The sequence below is a fragment of the Leptodactylus fuscus genome, chromosome 4 (assembly GCF_031893055.1).
Source record: "Leptodactylus fuscus isolate aLepFus1 chromosome 4, aLepFus1.hap2, whole genome shotgun sequence".
NCBI classification, from domain to species: Eukaryota; Metazoa; Chordata; class Amphibia; order Anura; family Leptodactylidae; genus Leptodactylus; species Leptodactylus fuscus.
This window is the reverse complement of record NC_134268.1, coordinates 85,750,972-85,773,542: the sequence shown is the minus strand read 5'-3', so window position 1 is coordinate 85,773,542 and position 22,571 is coordinate 85,750,972. Positions and strand designations below refer to the sequence as shown.

General features: G+C 40.6%; 1 protein-coding gene across 1 annotated transcript in view; it reads right to left on the bottom strand.

The window, feature by feature from the left end:
• The window catches only part of LOC142200394 (leukocyte elastase inhibitor-like), a 28,223-nt gene extending 20,675 nt beyond the window's left edge, over positions 1–7,548 (bottom strand). The window contains exons 1-3 of the mRNA XM_075270732.1: positions 7,434–7,548; positions 4,173–4,348; positions 1,154–1,291 (exon numbers count right to left, since the gene is read on the bottom strand). Coding sequence (XP_075126833.1) covers positions 1,154–1,291; positions 4,173–4,340 — 306 coding nt within the window. The 5' untranslated portion in view covers positions 4,341–4,348; positions 7,434–7,548. The remainder of the gene's footprint in view (positions 1–1,153; positions 1,292–4,172; positions 4,349–7,433) is intronic.
• Between the last annotated feature and the right edge of the window lie 15,023 nt (positions 7,549–22,571).

Here is a 22,571-nt window from a genome sequence, read left to right as displayed (position 1 = left end):
TTGTCTTGCTGAAATATCCATCCCCGGCGTAACTTCAACTTCGTCACTGATTCTTGAACATTATTCTCAAGAATCTGCTGATACTGAGTGGAATCCATGCGACTCTCAACTTTAACAAGATTCCCGATGCCGGCATTGGCCACACAGCCCCAAAGCATGATGGAACCTCCACCAAATTTTACAGTGGGTAGCATGTGTTTTTCTTGGAATGCTGTTTCTTTTTGGACGCCATGCATAACGCCTTTTTTTATAACCAAACAACTCAATTTTTGTTTCCAAAATGAAGCTGCCTTGTCCAAATGTGCTTTTTCATACCTCAGGCAACTCTATTTGTGGCGTACGTGCAGAAACGGCTTCTTTCTCATCACTCTCCCATACAGCTTCTATTTGTGCAAAGTGCGCTGTATAGTTGACCGATGCACAGTGACACCATCTGCAGCAAGATGATGCTGCAGCTCTTTGGAGGTGGTCTGTGGATTGTCCTTGACTGTTCTCACCATTCTTCTTCTCTGCCTTTCTGATATTTTTCTTGGCCTGCCACTTCTGGGCTTAACAAGAACTGTCCCTGTGGTCTTCCATTTCCTTACTATGTTCCTCACAGTGGAAACTGACAGGTTAAATCTCTGAGACAGCTTTTTGTATCCTTCCGCTGAACAACTATGTTGAACAATCTTTGTTTTCAGATCATTTGAGAGTTGTTTTGAGTAGCCCATGATGCCACTCTTCAGAGGAGATTCAAATAGTAGAACAACTTGCAATTGGCCACCTTAAATACCTTTTCTCATGATTGGATACACCTGGCTATGAAGTTCAAAGCTCACTGAGGTTACAAAACCAATTTTGTGCTTCAGTAAGTCAGTAAAAAGTAGTTAGGAGTATTCAAATCAATAAAATGATAAGGGTGCCCATACTTCTGCACCGGTCAAATTTTGGTTTAATGCATATTGCGCATTTTCTGTTAGTACAATAAACCTCATTTCAATCCTGAAATATTACTGTGTCCATCAGTTATTAGATATATCAAACTGAAATGGCTGTTGCAAACACCAAAATATTTAGAACTAAAAATGATTAAGATTAATAGGGGTGCCCAAACTTTTTCATAGGACTGTATATACTTATACATAGAATAATAATGAATAGATTGACTTACAGGAAGAAAACTGAAGGTCTGTTCTCCAAATAACCGGTTAGCTAGATTCAGGGTATGGAAGCTAGATTTTTTATTAATCTGAGCATTCAGGGTTTGGAAGTTTGAATGAATGTCTTGAACATTGTCAAAATGCAATACCTAAACGTCCATGAAAAAGAATGAAGAGATGAATATTTAAACCATTTGTTGCATAACAGTAATTATTATATTAAGGCCACTTGCAGACGACTGTGGCATGATCAGTGTGCTATCCGTGTTTTTCCCTGATACCACACTGACCCATTCATTTCTATGGGCCCGTACACATGACTGTGAATTACACAGTCACATGTGCAGGCTGACAGTCCGGGCCACAAATATTGAACAGGTCCTACTCCTGTCCTATTTTGTGGCCCTACTTCATATTCATTTAATGAAAGGGGGCCCCGGAAGCAAAGCTGGTACACGGGCGACATCTGCATGTCTCTCGTGCCTTTAATTTACGGCCGGCTGGAAGCACAAAACATTCTAGGATTCTATTGCTTGTGAACTCATATTGCAAAATGAGTATCACAGAAATATTGCTGTAAGGGGATTCTATCATTAGAATTCCCTTTTTTAAATAAGAAAGGCTATGCTTCGCTTAACTTCATTATTCTGATCAGTGCCGCCTTTCCTGAAAAATATCTTCTTTCTTCTTTATGCAAATGAGTTTTCTCACAGCACTGGAGGCGTTCCCCTGGGCTCAAACAGCACAGAGGGCATCCCCTGTGCTGTCCAAAAACTCTCCATCAATGCCTCAATCTTCTACTCCAGACGCCTCTGCTCGTGTCTACCTCCAAAAGCGCCGACTGCGCATGTCCGTCGGCCATTTTCCTGTGGTCCGGAGAAGAAGATGGAGGCATCGTTGGAGAGTTTTCGAACAGCACAGGGGATGGCCCCCAGTGCTGTTTGAGTGCAGGTGAACGCCCCCAGTGCTGTGAGAAAACTCTATTACATATGGAAAAAAGAAGATATTTCTCAGGAACGGTGACGCAATAATAAAGGTAAGAGAAGAATAGCTTTTCTTATTTAAAAAAGGGAATTCTAACGATAGAATCCCTTTAAATGATTAGAATAAAAAAATAAGTATCAGACTAATGGCAATACCTTCTACACTCGTTTCTACACTTTACAAAGATGTCTTTCTTATTCTGCATTACAGCTCCATTTTCAGGAAAATCAACATTTTATCTTTATGCAAATTAGCTGAAAAGGGACTTTAGGCTAAGGCGCAATGTTGCGGAAATACAGCGTTTTTGGCTGCTGCGGTAACAGTAACAACAAATTCAATGAGACTTTGGTTAATCTTATTCACAAATTGCTTTTTTTTTTAAAAAAAAAAAGGCAGCAGGGCTATTTTAGCTCCAGAAACAAGAGTGCTTTCCCTATAAATTTAGTCAAAGAAGAAAAATTCCGCAAAAATCGTGAAAGGTCCTCTTTATACCTGATTAGGCACATAAGCTGATTAGTTCCTCCCTGATGACTCCATTATTGGGAGTTTCCAGGACTTTGGCCTATGCTTATCTTTAACTCTCCTTCACCTGAATGGGAGCTGAGCTGCAATAACTAGGAACAGACACTAAACAGTCTATAGAGTTGCCTGCTCAAAGTCTATGCACTGTGCTACTTCCTGCAGCCACAATCAGCCAATTGAAGGGGGTGTCCGGTGTCAGAGTCCGTAGAGTTTTCCTTTGCAGACTTTTTGCTTCAATTATACCTATATGGAAACGGCAGTATTTCTGTAGGTATAGTTGACATGCAGGTACTGTAAAGGTGCCTCAATCTATATGTTCTATCCTTCTAAAATGAGGAGAAGGTAGGACTCCCTGTAAGCGATGGTTGTTGTGGGAGCGAGCGAACCCGATGCTTATGACTACAGTGGACTAATGTTGTAATATGCTGCTTTTAAATAAGAATCCATTTTAACAAAGGAACAAATAGATTTTTAACCAACCACTTAAAGAATTGGAAAAAAGTCACAGAGGAGGCCGGGGAAGGTGTAACATAAAAATACAAAAATACTCACCCGTCCCGGTGCTTTGGTGTCTGCTGCATTTCTCTAATCGGGTGTGCAGCGTGCCTTCACCACTGGAAGTCCTGTGCCACATGTGATTGCTGAGGCCAATCACAGCCCAGCATATAGGGCCCCAGTGATCCATGTAAGTGACGTCACCAGGTCCTTTCCAGCCACAGCGAACATGTGCAACACAGGACTTCTGTTGGCAAAGACATGGCAGTAGCAGACACCCAAGTTCAGGGGACAGGCGAGTATGAATTTTTTAAGTTACACCTTCCCTGGCCTCCTCTGTGATTTGTCCACATTCAAGACAGCCCCATTAAGTCATCAAAATTAAAAGTCAAAATAGTGTGCTCTTTAACCTGCCCAAAATCAAAAACTTAAAGTGAATTCAACTGATCTTTAGTATAATTCATGTTACTAAGCTGTACAGGAGAAGCTGCAACTCTCTCCTTGCTGATATCAGTGGCTGAAGCCAGCACCAGTTACTCTGGAACGCAGGGGTTGCATCTTCCATTCCTGTATATTTAGTCACTTCATATAGAAAAATTCTCTCTTAACAGAATTAAATTGCCTCATTTTAGCTGCGATGTGCTAAGTTATAAATAAGTCTAAAGTTTACCAGCTAAATGATTAATCTTACAGTCAAATTATGTCACAGTAAGCATTGTTATGGCACCGGTTGTTATGGTGAGGCTATGGTCATTGAATATCCTTCGCTGATAAAAAACACATTACTGTAGTTTTAATTTACTCGGAAAAATGACCTATGATACCACATTAAGAAACAAAAGTTCAAGAAGTATGCGTCTCACAACATATGTTCTGATAATTGGAAACCATGTTATGGTACCATCTGCTATCGGTAAGTACTTTCAGTACATTCCAGAATTTTATAGTATTTGTGTTCAGCATAATATATTATTTTATTTCATGTGGCTCTTGTGATTGATAATAAACATCTATGGTATATTTATTTACCTTGGATACTTGTTCAGCAGTTTTACCTTTAGTACCTAAATAAATCATAGCCAGTGCTGCTGAGATACTCAATGGAGAGTAGAAAATATTTCCATTAGGGTTGTTTTGACATAACTTCTTGAATAAGTCGATTGAAAAATTGGTGCACGCAGAGCTTAGTGCTTCCATCTTGGGGCCTGAAACAAGAATGAAGATGGTATTCAATGTCTTGTCTTGTCTCACATATCAGGTTTTCTTGTAGCAGTATCAATATTTACAGGATGGAATGCAGATTTCCCCCCCCCCTCCCCCACCTTTTATTATCTGTCCCTGTGGCCAATATTATATTCACAATTACTACTTCTGATCCGACCGAGTGCATTACTTCATGTACCTCTGACAGTAATGTGATCAGAATTACAGGAGAATCAAGATCAGCTAATGATAAGCAAACAATAAGGAGTCGTTCACACCACCGCAAGATTTTAGCAATGGACAATAACAGAACTTTCACAAATCCATTAAATATTCCATTGATTTCAATAGTATTTTATCTGGTGTCTGTTACTAACTGCTAGAGTCTGTTTACACCTAATCTGTCACATGACCATTATTTTTCACGGACACAAAAAATGCACATCCCCACATAAACACATGGCGAATCAGCCTGAAGAATGGGCATCTCGCTTGTCCCAGTTTGTTCCAGCTCTCGTAAAAAAGATTTGACCAGCTCCCATTGATTTCAATGGGAACCTTCTTTTTGGTCAGAATTTTGCGGCAGATACGGCCTCAAAATCCTGACCAAAAAAACCTGCCATTGATCGCATGATTATACTGTATAATCTACAGTAATATAATACAAAATTCACACATTGATGTTAAAAATGGAGGGAAAGAATACATCCAAATGAATGTGCATCTAGGGCTGATTAAATTACAGCATATTTATATGTAGGTACAGTGTCAGATAAAAGTATTAACTGGTGGTGATATTTCAAAAGATGATCATGGATGATATGCAATGTGTGTAACATACAAAAAAATCCAATATAAAAATACTATAGCTATATTAGTAGCTACGCTCATGCAATTATAGCAATAAAGTGTTCAAAAAGTCATAAATTGCCACTCTTTGCATAAGACCATAGGTTAGAGAAAACACACTGACCTTAAAATGCCATGCTGCTACAATGCCCTTTCCATGCTGATAACGTACCCCGACGTGCGTTTCGCTGACTCTGGCTTCATCAGCCAGAGTCGGCAAAACACGCACCGGTGCTCGTTATCCACATGGAAAGGGTACTGTAGCAGCATGGCAGCTCCCCCCTGATGAAGCCAGAGTCAGCGAAACGCGCAGAGGAAATGATTTTCACCAGTGATTTACATCATTGTCAAAATCAGGAGTGTGTTAATAACACAGGACGGGTACAAATCTTTCCATTATATCTCATCTCTGTGTAGTCTCCACTCACTCACTAACATACTATTTTCTCCAGAAACAACTCTCATCCATGGGTTGTCTGGTATTGAGATCCAGCTATTCACTTGGTATTTTTCTGAAAAGCCCCATTTGCTAATTCTAAAAACCATTCTGTAACAGAGATAGATTTACTAAATATGCCCAAATTGTTGCACTAAAAAAAAGCGTACATAAGCGGGAATTTACTAACCCATCTACATGAGTTTTCCGGCATTTATAGTTGTTTTTTTGTGCAAGAAAAGGCCGTTTGCCAAAGGTGTGCCACATTGTTCAATTTTATTTGCTTACTTATATTGCGCTATCATATTTCGCGGCGCTTTACAGACATTGTCAGTAAGTGTCCCATATAGGGCTCACAATCTACATTCCCTATCAGTATGTTTTTGGAGTGTGGGAGGAAACCCACGCAAACACCTGAACCCAGGACTCCAGCAATGCGAGGCCACCGTTCTGCCTCCACATTGTTCCCTCTGTGCTCTGCTCATCACTTTTTACAAAAGAGGGCACAGTGGGGCAGAGACCAAAGCAGGTTGGGACAGAGATGTTTTGGATCAACACAGCCTTTTTATAATTTCAGGTGCAGTGACTAACAGTGGGGAAAGGATAAAGCCTGGCGTACAGAATGCCAGTCTTAGTAAATTCCCCCTACACTGTGCACAACATTTCATAAGACAAACCCTTTAGGTAACAGTATGGCTTTCTTATGAAAGTCAGCAAATGAGACCTATTGTATATTTCATCAAAATAGTGAGGCATATAGTATAGTGATAAAAATGAGTCTATATGTGGCAAGCATTAGTCTATATGTGGCAATCCAAAACAGAAACCACTTTTCAATAATACTTAATACCACTGGATTTTAGCAATGGACTCTAGCTGGTCCGTCTGAAGTTTCCATTCATTTCAAAGGGATTTTATCTTGTGTCTGTAAGGGAGCGTTCACACTACCATCGGTGTCCGACGGCTAGTGTCCGCTGCTAATGTACGTGCAAAATCTTGCATGGACATTAGCATTGGACACTAGCTGTGTCTGTTACATTTTGCATTGATTTAAATGGACATATGGTGCGTTCTTTTACTCTCCGTGCCTGTCCTTAACTGTCCGTTCCTTAAGATGTCCGACTTTTCATGCGGACAGCAAAACCTACATGTCGGGTTTTGCTGTCCGCTTGAAAAGTCGGACAGCAATCCGGCGGGTTTCCATCTCCTGCCCCAAGAAACTGGACAGGGGACGGAGACCGGCAGTCAGTTTTCAAACCCATTCACTTCAATGGGTTTACAAAGTGACCGTCCGTGTGCGTCTTCTGCCTCTCCATGGTAAACTGTTTTCTTTTAACCGGACACAAAGTCCTGCATGTCAGACTTTGTGTCTGGTTAAAAAAAACGGTTTTGCCGCGGAGAGGCAGAAGGCGCACACGGGAGGTCAGTTTGAAAACCTATTCAAGTGAATGGGTTTGAAAACTGACTGCCAGTCTCCGTCCCCTGTCCAGTTTCTCGGAAAGAAGACAGAAACCCGCTGGATTACCTAAAGCGGAGACCGGGCGCTGGTGTGAACCCGTCCTCAGCGTCTGTTAATGTCTGTTAGGATAGGTGTCTGTCTTTTCTTTTTTAAACAGACACCTTCATAATGGAATCCAACATAAGTGTGAACCCTGCCCCAGGCACTCTAAAGCCAGAACTATCCACATATCCACATAAACTTAGAAGAAGGTGCTTGGGTTTACAATAGGAGCATGTTTTAAAGCTTAAAGATTTTTCTACAGCAATTTATTTTTCTTAAAGATACAAAAATCGAGTCTTACCCTATCTGCACTTTCCTTGGTTTCTTGCAAAGCTGTCCCAGCTGTATACTTCACAGAGGAGGGTAGTGGCCAGTTACTGCAGCTTCCACCCACTGTAAATGAAACTGTAATAAGACTAAGAATGAGGAAGGGGAGGGAAGATTGTGAAGGAATAACAATCTGATGTAATGGATCAGTCTAACAAAGCAATGACTGCGCAGTGCACAAAGCCTGCAATCAATACTGTATTTTAATGAACTAATACATATCATATATAAGAACTGTGTTATACAGTATTTACGAGATATATACTCGTACACCTATAGATCAACACACATAACAACTCCAAAGTGAAAATAGCATGGTATTTAATGATTACTCCATATGTAGAGGGGAGTACTAGACTCCTACTGCGTGCATCAGGAGGGCAGGGCCGCCTGTCAGCAGAACAAATCCTTGTATACATTTCAGGGCAATAAGCGTATTGAATACTGGAGCTGCCAGGTATGTGCTGGGAGCCATGAAAATGTCAACAAGCCATTTTACCTTGGACAAGGTATTCATACGCGCCGCTATGGGAATAAGCATACAGTAGCTACACCCCACTGTTTCAGCATTCAGAGATTTGTAGGTATTACTTTTCAGGGTGCGGCAGAGATTACAATAACTACACTGTTCTTCACCTGAAGAAAGGCAAAGTGACATTTGAGGGACAATGCCCTGCCAACCCATTCACTTTATCTATGGCCCAAATAAACGGTTTACCTGTATGAAAGAAGGTGTAACCTTTATGCTTTCCTATAGAAACTATAAAATAACGGATAAGCTGTTGAGGGTATTTGTGTGTAAAGCAGCCAACAGGCCAGTACAAGCAACAGATTTAGCAATACCGTGCACTTGGATGTCTCTCAAAACCTTTGTAAACTTCAAGCAAGTGAATGCACAACACCCCTCTATACTGAAACCTGTTTTACCGCATTTGGAAACATCCAGCGATATACTAAAAACAGGTCAAAGACAATTGCACAAGCATTTACCCATAGCTCTATAAATCCAAACCATGTTGTAACCTTAGAACGGCAGGTAGTGGTGGAACTAGTGTGGCCCTAACCTGGTGCAAAGTTTCCGGAGCATATACCTCCTTTCTTAAGTTAGCAGGAGCCACGCTAGTTCTTTCTCCACCAGCTCTCTCTCTATTACAGACTTAGGCTGAGGCCCCACCTTGCGAAAACGAAGCTTTTTTTCTGTTGCAGATTTTGGTGTTTTTTTTTGAGCCAAAGTCAAGAATGGCTACAAAAGGAATGGAAAATATATAGGAAATAGAGATGAGTGAACACTATTCGAAACAGCTGTTTCGAATAGCACGCTCACATAGAAATGAATGGAAGCGGCACACAGACTGCCGGCAGCCGGCCGCTTAACCCTCCACGTGCCGGCTACGTCCATTCATTTATATGGGAGCGTGCTATACGAAATGGCTGTTTCGAATAGTGTTTGCTCATCTCTAATAGGAAATTCTTAGGGCTCGTGCACACGGAGTTAATGTGAGCGTGTTTGAGCATAATACACGTGTATAGAATACACGTGTAAAAATAAAACTCCCATTGACTTAAATGAAATTTTTTACACGTGTAAAAAATCTCAATGAAGTCAATGGGAGTGTTATTTTTACACGTGTATTCTATACACGTGTATTATGCTAAAATGCGCTCGCGTTAACTCCATGTGCATGGGCCCTTATACTTCTACCTACTGTTCAATCCATTCCTGGTTTTTGCTAAAAAAAAAAAAAACGCAGCAAAAACATTTTTTGGGCGGAAACCCAGCAGACCCCATAATAGCCTATTGGGTCTACGGGTTTCCATGGGTAACTGCTTCTTAAGTGGATTAGGTTTCCATTCTTCAAGTCCTCAAGTGGACCTGAAAAACAGAAACCCAGGTGCAGGTGTGAACCTATTGTAACTTAAACTAGAATATAGAATTGTGCTTATAGAAGAGTGCCTCAAAGTACCATACCCTCAGTTATGGTGTCATACCTCTTGGGAATGATGAATTATTTATGTCAGAAAAGGCAAGACATGTTCATAAAGGAACTTTGTAATGTAACTTTGTAATGTTTCCTTTAGCACTTTTTAAGCTGTTCTCCTGCTTCTTATCTTTAATCTGACTGTTGTTCACGTTATATCCATATCCATAGTCAGCCTCACAAATACAACTTTTTGGAGGGAGAGAAGGGGGTGATATTCTCCTGTCCTCTGATAACTGATTTATTGCCTCATTTTGTGCTCTCACAGCCTCTTATCTACTACTTAGCAGTGAAAAAAGCAAGGAATAGCAGAGTGTAATAGCAGCAATTATTTGAGTGTACAGAATAATTAATGGCGGCATCATGAAGAAAAATTTGTCCCGCAAAGACTAAGACCTCATATGGCTCTGGGAGCAGAGAAATAAAAAAAGTTATGGGGTTTAGAAGGAGGGGAGTCAAAAATAAAAAACGAAAGTCAAAAAACGCCATTGGCGGGAAGGGGTTAAAAGGATTTTCTGGGACTTTTTCATTGATAGCATATTGATAGCATACCTTATATGTAATCAGTTGAAGATCTGCGGGGATGGGGCGACACCAGGGACACTTGTGGGTCAACTGTTAGAAGCAGCACTGGTGCTCTATATCACACTCAATGTGATGTCACATTCATTATTCTGGCATGATTACAGCTCAGTCCCATTCAAGTGAAAGGGCTGAGCTGCATTACTAAGTACAGTCACTGCAAAAATGTACAACACTGTGCTTAGTAAGTACTTAACTGGCATCCTCTTCAAACAACTGATTGGTCGGTGGCCTGGGTGTCAGACCACTGTCGATTTTTAATTGATAATGTATCCTAAAGATACATCAATGAATAAGTCTTTTAAACCCCTTTAGGCTAAAGCCCCAAGTTGAAAAGCTACTTTTGTTTGCAGATTTTGCTTCGGTTTTCGGAGCTGAACCCAGTAGTGGCTACAAAGAAAACGGGAAATATTAAGGAAGCTTGTTACTATGCTATGGGTATCCCCATGAGCTTGTCTTTTTTTTTTTTCTCTTTATAATAGGCAGCTACCTGCTGGAGGATCCCCAGCAGGTAGCGGCCCATTTACCTACCTCCCTGGGCCTGCTCCCCCCCCCCCCCGGTTCCCCTTCTGCTATAGGACGCGGAGGGCGGCCATGAGCAGGCCCGGGCCCAGGCTGCAAACCCACTACCACTATTATTATACTCGGGGGTCTTTTTAGAGCCCCAGGAGAGGTGAGGGTACATAATAAACCATGTTATTCACCTCTCCGGGATCTGAAAAAACTCCCACCGAGTATGACAATAGTTCATGGGTGGGCCATTATGAGGCATAAGAGTTGGGTGGGCAACTGTGGGGCATAATAGAGGTTGCAGGGTCCACTGTGGCCCCTTCAACCTCTATTATGCCCCACATTGCCTCCTGCAACCTCTGTTATGCCCCACAGCGGCTCCCTGCAACCTCTATTACGCCCCACAGTCTATTGTTCCACTGTGGGGCATAATATAGGCTGCAGGGGACGCTGTGGGACATAACGTATATATATGGGGGTTGGGTGCGTGGAAAAGGAAGTGAGGAGTCAAAGATGTCTGTGTTGCAAACTTTACAGTGTCAAGTCACAGCTGGAAGAAGTGGTCATGGTGGTACTGATGGGAAATGTGGGAAGACGTCCTCCTGTATGTATTACTGCACAAAATATTACTGCATTGTATTCACTGTAATGTTACCACTTGCACCCCCCCCCACTGCCTGAGGCGGACGATCAAAAGATGACCCCCACCCCCATATTCCGTCCGAGGAGGGGGGATGATGCGTCTTTTGATCATCCACCCAGGCAGCAGAGAGGCTAGGTTCACCACTGGGCTTACCTTTAGGGGGTTAAAACAATAAATCAGTTAACTGAACATATTTTTCAGAATTGTCAAATGGCATGATGTTTGTTCATAGTTTAGCTTTACTTGGGTACAAAGTGTATTGTATAGAACAAGTGTTCTGACCAAACTGAAGACCAAGAAGCAGATGAGAAGATTTATCAGTCTATTAACACCAGGTTTCAATTTTGGCAAATGGTTAACTAGGAAAGAATTTACGACCAGTCTAGGCAAACTGTTCAAAAGTTTGTAAAATAAAAATCATTCAAGATCCTTGTCATCTCAAATGTAAAAAATTAGAAGAACAAACTTAGAAGAACAAACTTCTACAAAGTAATCAGTAATGGCTAAAGTCTGTCCTGTGATAAAGACACTGCAATGACTCAGTTTTATTGAGCGTTGTAAAAAGGATTTACCAATGTCTAAGCCATAAAGCAATGGGAAAATATAGACTGATGGTAAGTATGTTCCATAGTTCTAATCCGCCCTTTTATATTGTCTGTTTGTATAAGGAGTCATCCTTCATAGATGATAAAACTCACAATAGACTTTGCTCTTTTTCAACAACACTTTGCATTCCTATATCAATAGTAAATCAGTGTATTGTGAAATTTGTCTCCTTAGAATTAGTCTTACAATTTCTTGATATGCTGTATAGATATTGTATATACTATGAATAGATTTGATATTTGAAGACTTTTTAAATAGAAAAGTATATAAAATGTAATTCTCAAAAATCAAGTTGTCAGTATTTGAACCAAGCATTCATAAAAGAAAAATAGAATGGATTAGTTGATATTAGAGATGAGCGAACAGTAAAATGTTCGAGGTTCGATATTTGTTTTGAGTAGCCCCTCAATATTCGACTACTCGAATCCAATATCGAATCCTATTATAGTCTTTGGGGGGAAAATGCTCGTTTCAGGGGTAGGCAACATTCGATCAAATTATACTTACCAAGTCCACGAGTGAGGGTCGGCCTGGATCCTCCGAGAAGTCTTATCCGTGCAGCGTCCCCGCGGCATCTTCCGGCTCTTCATTCACTCTGCCAGGCATTGGGCCTGGGCAGAGCTGACTGCGCATGCCCGCATTACAAGTGTACATGCGTAGTCGGTTCTGCCCAGGCCCGATGCCTGGCAGAGTGAATGAAGAGCCGGAAGACGCCGCGGGGAAGCTGCACGGAGAAGACTTCTAAAGGTAGGAGAAGAACCAGCGTTGATTCTTGCTTGTTCTGCATCGAACTTTTACATTCGAACAGCGAGTGGTACTCAATCGAGTACGAGTATTTCGAATACCGTAGTATTCGATCGAATGCCTACTCGATTGAGTACTACTCGCTCATCTCTAGTTGATATGTCTATCAAACAAAGGAAGTCTGCAATGGTAGATAACATTTCCTTAATGCATTATTGCAATATAATTTGGAATTAAAGGGGTCGCCTGGGGATATTAAGTTTTTCTTTATATTAATGTGTGTTGCCTGTGTATATGTGTTTCAAATTTTTAACTTTTTTTTACTGTATTATTTGTATTAATTTGTGCCTGAGTAACATGGTGCAGTCACGTGATGTTTTTGATCTTGTTGATAAGATGACCCTGCATCACGTAACTTGGGGTCGGATCATCATCAGTCACATGACTGCAAGGGACAGCTAACTACATTATAACCAGTCCCTTGCAGTCATGTGATCTATGATGATGTCTCCCACAGGAGGTGGAGGGCAGGACAGGGGCTGGCTAGTACTTGGCAGGTGAAACTTAGTCCTGAGTCTGGCAAGTGCAACCTTCCTCATTTTGTATGTTTAAATGGGGTGATGGACAGTTGATAATAGTGGCGGTGGTCTGGCTATGGTCTATCTCCAGACTGTGACATTATGATGTCACAGTACAGGGAAAGTACATAACATAGTGACAGCGATTAAAAATAATTAAAAAATACATAGCGAAGTGCCCCCACTATGTATAGACACTTTGGACAGGTGCTTTAGTGCTAAATTCAGAAGGGCCAATCACAAGAGCCATCGGTCGCTATTGAATTCAAATAGTGACAGTGGCTCTTTTGTGATTGGTCCATTTGAATGGCCAAAATGCCATTTTATAGCGGGGTGACTGCTGGCATTAGCTATTGGCAACTCTATGTTTTTTTGTTTTTTTTTACCCACTGCCACCAATGTTATTTACCATCCTTGTACTGTGACATCATAGTGTCACAGCCCAGGGATAGATCATAGCGGGACTATTACCACTATTACCAATGATTGTCCCTCTTACAGTGGCAGTGTCTCTATTGTAATTGGTCTATGTGAATTTATGTAAAAAGTATAGATACAGCCCAACTTACGTGTCCTTGAGCATAGAGTCCCACCATATATCGTGACTGCGTGGGTCCTCACCCTCCGACCAAGGACAACAAAATAGGCACAATTATTTTTTACCGTTGATGGGAACAATAAAAGTTTTTTAAGTTTTTATTTTTGATAATCTCGGATTGCTGGAGCCTCTCTCGTTGCTTGTTCTTATGTACCACAGCACCTGCTTTGGCGCTATATTCAGAAGACAGAAGAGCCAGAAGCTGATATTAATTTCAACAGTGGCAGCAGCTCTTGTGAACCCAGCTTGACATCACCAATGACATCTTCTTGCTGCCTGCGTATAGGACAAACTTTCTGGTCCAGTCTTGGAAAAGGATGCAGTAGTGACACAAAGGGCACTGCTACTATGTCTAAAGAATCCAGGAGCAGAAGTTGGGTGGATAAAATAGTGGTTATGGGCATGTTATCGGAACCCGAACTGGGTCCAATATTCTGATTGTCAAGCGGTGCCAAATTATCATATATCGTGAGCTCACAGAAATGACCAGTCAAACACAGGAAGTGTGCTTAAGGATATTTCCTCCTTATTTGGTGTGGAGCATAAACCAAGATTGTGCCCAGCAACATACATCATACAATTCTGATTGGTTGTTAGTTATCTATCCCTTCACCAGTCCTTAACTGCAAGCTAGCATTTTCCTCCCTGTCCTGCATTTTGTAAGATATCACAAGTTCTGATGTTCTGATATTAAAATAGAATAACCATCATATCAAAAGCAGAAATAAATGCAGACATTATTGCGACATGGTATCTTTCCATAAGCTTGAAGACAAAATATATTTCCCCATCTCAGAGATGTTAAAGAGACAGCATATTTCTATAACACGGCATTACAACTGACATGCGGGGGGTGGAAGAAAAGAGAAAGAGGGCAGAACATCAGACACAGTGGGGCATCACTGGAGTTGCAGGGGATGGAGCTAGAGAAGAAGGGGCAGAATAAAAGATGCTGTGGCAGGAATTAATTTGATAATTTGGGTCAGTAAGTAAGAAGAAGTCAAACTACAGAAGATTGTAGAAGGGAAGTAGGCTGATACAGCAAAAGGAACCTTGGTAAATGGACAATGCTGGGACTTGACAGGAAAGCACAACAGCAACATTGAAAACACCAAAACAATTGCAAATAGAGGGAAAACTAGCCTCTCAGCACTGCAGGTAAAGAGCATGCATGTAATAGTTAATTGTAACTGTCCACAGAGACCCCCTTTAATAAGGAAATTTATCAAAATGAATGCAAGTGGAAAGTGTTGATTATTACCAATAGCTGCCAGCAAAGGAAGGTGCTTCTATTTTCCAAAGTACCCATTGGAATGGGAGACCTAAAATCTGATTGGATACCATCAACAGCTCTTCCATCTTTCCCTTCCACTAATTTTGATAAATTTCCTTTGTTGTATAATTAATCTGGTATTCCCACCTTAGATATTTATAATAAATATCTGAAGATTTTTTTTGAGTTTAGGTAGTTCAGTCCCAAGATTAGTTTTGAGTCAAATACATTTGTTACAAATCTGAATTTTAATTGGTTTTATATATAGTGTATAACACTGTCAGGGTTCCTTGGAATCTATTTAGCTCATTTTAGCTCTTTAAGGGTCGGTTCACACTACCGTTGTTAAAGGGGTTGTTCAGGCAGTAAGGTTATATTTTAGATAGGCTGGGGGAACTAAAAAAAAAAAAAAAAAAAAAAAAATCAGACTTATCTTTTCCCAGTGCTCTGGTAGTTCAAGAGAGCTCTGGTCCTGCAAAGCCATTGTTGTCTTCCAGTGGAAGTCCCTGCCACAAGTGAACACTAATCCCAATTAGTGACCTCATGAAAGGGACCATGATGTCACTACCTGTCACATGACCACTGAGGCCATCAGAGGCTTCAGCAGAAGGAATCTGTGACATCAAAGTTGGCGAACAGTTTTACTTTGAGAAGACAGGCCAGCAGAAGGAATGGACCTTGCTGGGAGGCACTGGAGCACCAGGGACAGGTGACTGATTTTTTTTTTCCTCCTCCCCCAGCATTTTTAAAAATATTTATTTTGCCTGGACAACCTCTTTAATTAACTGTGGAAGAGTAATGGAAGCAGACTGTCTATGTCTGTTCCCATTGACATTAATGTAAACAACATGACAGAAGCTCTCCAGTGCCATTGCAGATTGCAGACTGGTCTGTGTAGTCCTTTTTATACCTTTTTTCTTTTCTTGTTTCTTGTTTTGTGTTCCCTTTACTTTCTTAGGTTCACATCTACATTTGGTATTCCATTTGGGGAATTTGCTTGGGGACCCCCGAAAGGAATACCGAATGCATTGATAAGCGGTGAGCAATGAAAGCACTTGGACCCCCTAGACTATAATGGGGTGCGTGTGTTTTCCGTATGAGTCATGCAGAAAGGAAAGTAGTTCGTGAAGTGCTTATCCCATTTTTGTACGCATCTATTTGCAGGACTTTGTACTTCTACAAAAATGTTATAAAAATTACAATTGAGTAAAAATAAAGTTTACTCAAATGACAAAGAGCAACCCTTTATAGTGAGAGCACTCTAGTATCTCTACGTTAGGTAACCAGGGTAGCTTCATGTGGTCCTGTTTTGCAAAATAATATATTGCTTAGCTAAAGGCCTCCACCCCCAGTGCTTCTATTAAAACACCAGCAGGGATTGGGGGATCGGGGGAGGTAGCCTTTGCCAACTCAAGTGGCTAAGTATATCTATATCTAAGGAGTGCCCCATATTCTTTGACATATGGAGCTTTTCTAGAGAAATAATGGTGGCTAGATATCCTCCATCGAGAATGAGACGCATGCCATCATTTAGTGAACTGCATCATTGACTGCGCCACCAGCAACTTGGTCAGGTGCAACTTAAGCCAGTAAATGGGTGCATATTGCTATTTCCTGGACACACATTCCCATATGGATGGATGGCTGATGTTGGAATGGAGAGAAAAAAAAAGACATGGTAGTGATGAGGACGAAGATGAGCAAGTGCTAGATGTTGATGTGGTCTGGCCACAAGGAAAATCACAAGAAGGACAATGTTTCTCTCTTCACTTGCCATTGCCAATTCTATTTTACCAGATGAGACCGATATCTTTTCATGTTCGTACAGAGATATAGTTTCACTTTTGTACCTATACAGCCAGGGCTTATTTTCTGCTTGCAGATCTCATACAGTGAATTTATCGTTTGATAATCTAAATAAAAAGCCCCATATAATTGGTGGCTGCAAATAAGAGCTGCAGCCAACACCAACAGTGCTGGAAACATGTCTGCCAGTGCCACCGCCGCCACCTCCACCCAAACTTGCCTCAGGTCTGCTTAGGCACATTTTTTTTTTGATGTTGGGACTGCACTTTGGCTCAATATAGTTATTATCACTACTTCTAGAACCCTCTTCCTCTGATGTGACCTGGTCAGCTTGATCGGGTTGCCAGGTCCTATCCACATCAGAATCATCATCAGTAATTTCTTCCTTTCCAAGTTTTTCTGGATCATCATGGACAAGGAATTCTTGCAAAACCTATTTTCTACCTTGTCATTTCCTTTAACCAGCACAACCAGTGTCTCAACTTAGGGAAGTGCAGAAATTGCAGTCGCACCTGGGCTCAGGAACCGTAGGAGGCCTATAAGCACTGCCATAGCTATAGGGGCACAGTGGTTACAGCTGTGACAGGGCCCATAAGCCAGGGGGACACACAGGTCACCCTCACAACTCAGTCTGATTAAACTTTAATTTCCTTTATGCAAATCTATTCCTTATGCTATCTGGTGCTCAGGGGGTGAAACTAGTGAAGAGAATTATGGCACACAGCCTTCCATTGTCAGAACGGAGAAAATTAACCTTTAAATACCAAAATAAGCAGTTAGTTGTAATGGCAGGATGAGGCACAATTACCGTTTAGGGCGAACGGACAAGTGATATGAATGAAGGAACGCTTTCATAAATGTATAGGCCCAGATAAAAAATAAAAGGGAAATGTAGAGATCAGTAAAATGTCCATATGGGACATGACTGACAGTTGTGAAAATTTATGCAAGGGTGCCTATGCTGAGTTTTTGCACCAGGGCCCATGAGCCTTTCATTACACCCCAAGCATGACCATTCCTCACCCCCTACCATTACTACCTCCACTGTCACCAGTCATGTTTTTTTTCCTTTGCCTCCTTCATAGCCAAAAAACCCTCAACTCTTCTAATTCAACTCATCAAGAAGAGAAAGACTTGGATTAGTAAGAATATCTCTCTCGGTAATTGCTACATCACTTCTAGGGGTCAGTGTCAGTGAAGATGATGAAGGCACTGTGCAGTAAAGTAAGCGTTACAGAACACTCAACCCGGAGTCATTGTCACTGCATTGCTGCTGACAGATGTAGCGAAAAAATGTAATCTTTCAGAATATACACCATCCTAAAGCTACCTGAGGCATCGCCATGCCCAGAAATAGTGTTGATGTTGCCACGCATTGTTCTTACTTACAATGATGGGAAGGCTTCAAAGTATCTTGTGTTCCCTCCTCTTCCTTTACCCTGTCTTCTGCCATGCCTTTCCAGTCATTTTACTGCACATATGATAATTTTTACTATGAATAATTTTTAATGCAAAATTTTCAGGTTAAATGTAGCCTGGCACCTCACTGGAGGAATTTAAAAAAAAAAAAAAAAAAAAAAAGGGACCATGCGAACAGACACTGTGATGCGTTTTGTGCAAATGTGCCCTAACTGCACACTGCAGGAAATGTATATGTTATCGGTGATGTATGAAAAGCTGGCATTCTATAGAATGCCTAGGCATTGTATATAAAGCCTGACGTTTTTAGGCAATGTATGAAATATAGGAATTATTACATACTTTCCATAGGCATTGTATAGAATGACTAATGCTATTTAGGCAAAGTATGAAAAAAACAAAATAAGTAGTTTCGGTCAAGAAAATACTGTTTTTTTGCAGCATTAACTCGCATTTTGGACAGTTCAACGTCGAATCGATGTTCCATGTCCTTCTCCAACAATACAACTTGCTGTTCAATTTTCATGGACACTCCCGAACAAACTGTAACTGTAAAATTCTAAGCCTGAGGCGACCATATCACGGGTTAAAAGTCACATGCCTTGCCATGTGATATTCAAAATGAATCAGATGTATTTCATACTTTTTTGCCGGTTTTTCATTTGGTATTCTATAGAATGCCTAAGAAATGTGCGAAATATCAAAAGGATGACCTGATCCGTCAAACTAATAAAAGACAGGGGAAGTCAAACTACACTGGACTGTAATGGCACCAGATTTGATACTATTTTAGAAAAAAAAATTCAACTGAAAAAAACAAACAAAATGTAAACCTCCTTCCCCCACTTTTGGTCATCTCTCAGACTATCTAAATTGAAAGCAATCTAATTAAACTATACTGCCAACTGCGCCCTTAAGAATAGGGTTTGATCAAATATATGACTATTTTCTATATGGTTTATAGCCAGTGATGTATCATTTGTGTACAACATTATTAGGAGTTGTGTTTGGCAGATTGTAACCATTTTTGCATCTGAGATGAAAAGGTGCTTCCTTTTGAGGGCGACTTACAAATGATGACAATTGCAAAGCTTTTATTATGTTTTATTGTGGTTTTATAAATGAACAGCATACATGTATTTTGGTTAATGATATTTGCAAACAGGCAGCCAAGAAACCCATGTCCACAGCCATACTAATCTATTACAACAGTTCAGCAAGTTTTCTACTTACCAGAAGAGATTTTTAAAAACAGCCAATATCAAACTCAAGGCTAAATAGCAAAAAAATTGACTTATGAGGGAATGTCACTATACAGTATACATATACATTGTAGGGCAAAAAAAAAAAAGATAAATTTAAGTTAGCACCTGAAAAAGTGTTTTTTAATAAAACAGTTTCCTGGTTTTATAAAAAATGGCTTCCTAATCTTCTTGATAAGACTTCTGCTTATAGACAGGAACTAGGAACATACAAAAGTGTCCTTGTACAGCTGCATGGCTCCTGGATCATTTCATGTTTTTTGTGACTGAACATGACTAATGTTAATACTGTGTATACTGTATGTCATGCAGTAGTACTGCCCACTTGGCCAGTATACCCTAATTTGCATAAACTCTCACAGTGTAGCTAAACCTTTGAACACCTTTCTACTTTCTGGCAGCATTTTGTAATGTACTTTATTAACACATTAAGACTCCTTTGTGTGAAATCCTGTACTTCTCCATTAAGAGCTTGTACCCTACTGCTCTCTCTATACAGGCCTTTGTGTAATACAGACCCTCCTCCACCCTCAGAGTTATATCTCAGGCATTATAAAATATAGTAATGTGATTCTGGTGTTGTATGAAAGTGGAGATTCTCAGAGATATCATCAGTTGACAACCCATTTTGGACTGGGATATTTATTTACAGCTGCAGCTTCTCCCAATACTATGTTTTCAAATGATGATTAGAGATGAGTGAGTAGTACTCGATCGAGTAGGTATTCGATCGAATACTACGGTATTCGAAATACTCGTACTCGATCGAGTACCACTCGCTGTTCGAATGTAAAAGTTCGATGCAGAACCAGCATTGATTGGCCGAATGCTATACAGTCGGCCAATCAAGGCTGGTTCTTCTCCTACCTTTAGAAGTCTTCTCCGTGCAGCTTCTCCGCGGCGTCTTCCGGCTCTGAATTCACTCTGCCAGGCATCGGGCCTGGGCAGAGCCGACTGTAGTGCAGGCATGCGCAGTCGGCTCTGCCCAGGCCTGATGCCCGGCAGAGTGAATGAAGAGCCGGAAGACGCCGCGGGGATGCTGCAAGAAGACTGCACGGAGGATCCAGCCCGACCCTCACTCGTGGACTTGGTAAGTATAATTTGATCGAATGTTGCCTACCCCTGAAACGAGCATTCCCCCCCCCATAGACTATAATAGGGTTCGATATTCGAGTAGTCGAATATTGAGGGGCTACTCGAAACGAATATCGAACCTCGAACATTTTACTGTTCGCTCATCTCTAATGATGATATCTCTGGACATAATACAGGTAGTTCTGCAAACTGGAGAATGAGAGTTAACACAAATGCTACCAGCACAGGTTCAAAAGCTGTTCAAAAGTTTAGTTACTCTTTAAAGGTCTCATATCTGTCAAATGGATTAACAAATCTGAGTAACGAAAACAGCAAACTACTCCATGGTGACAGCGCCCATCAAATGATGCTTGTCATTGGGTTTTTCCGATCTGGTGACAGGACTTCTTTAACCAAAGCCAATCTTGTATAACTTCTCAAAATAAAAAAGCATAAATATTATTCATAAAAAAATAGAAACCCATTCAAATGAAAACCTCTAAGGCTACACAAATAAAATTGGGTAACGCTAACATTCTAAAAATATATAAGGCAACGAAAGTTTCCTGTAAACTGTAAAGATAAAGCTATAAATCCCATTATAGATGAAATAACTGAGACAAAAGCGGCTTTACTAACAATCAAGCTAGTATAAACCAAGTGCATAGACTTCTAAGTAGAATTATTTTGTAAGGCTGGAGTCACATCAGCATTGTTCATTTTGTTACGATATTGGAACATTATGAACAATTAATAAACATGGATCTGTCCAATGATAGACACCAATGGAGGTAGACTGACCTTATTATAGTCAATGGGATCTATAAGGTTTCCTCTTTTTGCATAAGGAAAAAGTCTACCTGCAGGACTTTAAACGCAAATGTGAATCCAGCCTTAGTATAAAAAAAGGCACATATACTGTGTTTAAAGCATCTTATTTAAAAGTTGTTTTCCCATAAGAAAACATTTATCCATCTGCCATATTACAGGAGATGGACATCATACACTGGGGGTCCCCTGCTAAATAAAAGCGGCACCTGCTCTGGCAGTCTTGGCTGAACAAGGTGATCCATATATCTGAATGGGCACCACACAGTACTTCATTTTTCTATGCAGGAGCAAGGCAAACAATCTCCTGGCGAACAATATTTGCCAGGGGTTTGAGTAGTTCTGGCAGTGCCAAACAACTATCTGTTGGGGAAGCGGTTCTTAGAAGTGTTGTGAAAATGAGACATCCCCTTCATTGATCATTGTAATATATTTGTTGTACAGTATGTAGATAACCATTATATAAGGCCTTACAAGACTGTCACGCTCAAACATGTAAAGCTTTGCAACATGTTACACTGAAGGCACTGTGCACCTATTGCTAGATTTCAAAATAGTGTTATAAACCTGAATAAGAAAAATCAACATTTGTTTAAAGGATTGCCCAGTTTGTAGAGATTATTTGTATTGTTCTGTAATACAACAAATAATGCAGCTTAGACTAGGTTCACACTTGCTAATATATATATATATATATATATATATATATATATATATATATATATATATATATATATTCAGTACTTTAAGCAATGTAGTGGAACTGTGGATTTGAGGAGATTCATTTATGAAGGATTAAAGGTTATGTTCACACCTTAAGGCTTTTTTCTGATACAATTTTTGAAGTCAAACCCAGCAGTGGTTTTAGGAAACCAAAAGTACTAAATGCTTTCCCTATATGATTCATACCTGGTTTTGGCTTCAAAAACTGCAAAAAAACCCCAAAACCTGAAGATGCAAACCCAATCTAAGTATAAGTTCACACAATGTATTTTGGACTGGAACCTGAGGCCGGTCGAAAATACGGGTAGCTGTGACTTAGTCCGAAGGCCTAGTCCGGAGCAGGGTGTGTCTTCAGGCAGAATCGCGAGGCGACTCGGCCTGAAGAATGAGCATCTCGCTTCTTTTTCCGGGAGCCGGAACAAAACGACTCCCGGAAAAAAACACCCGACTGGCTCCCATTGATTTCAATGGGAGCCGTCTTTTTGGT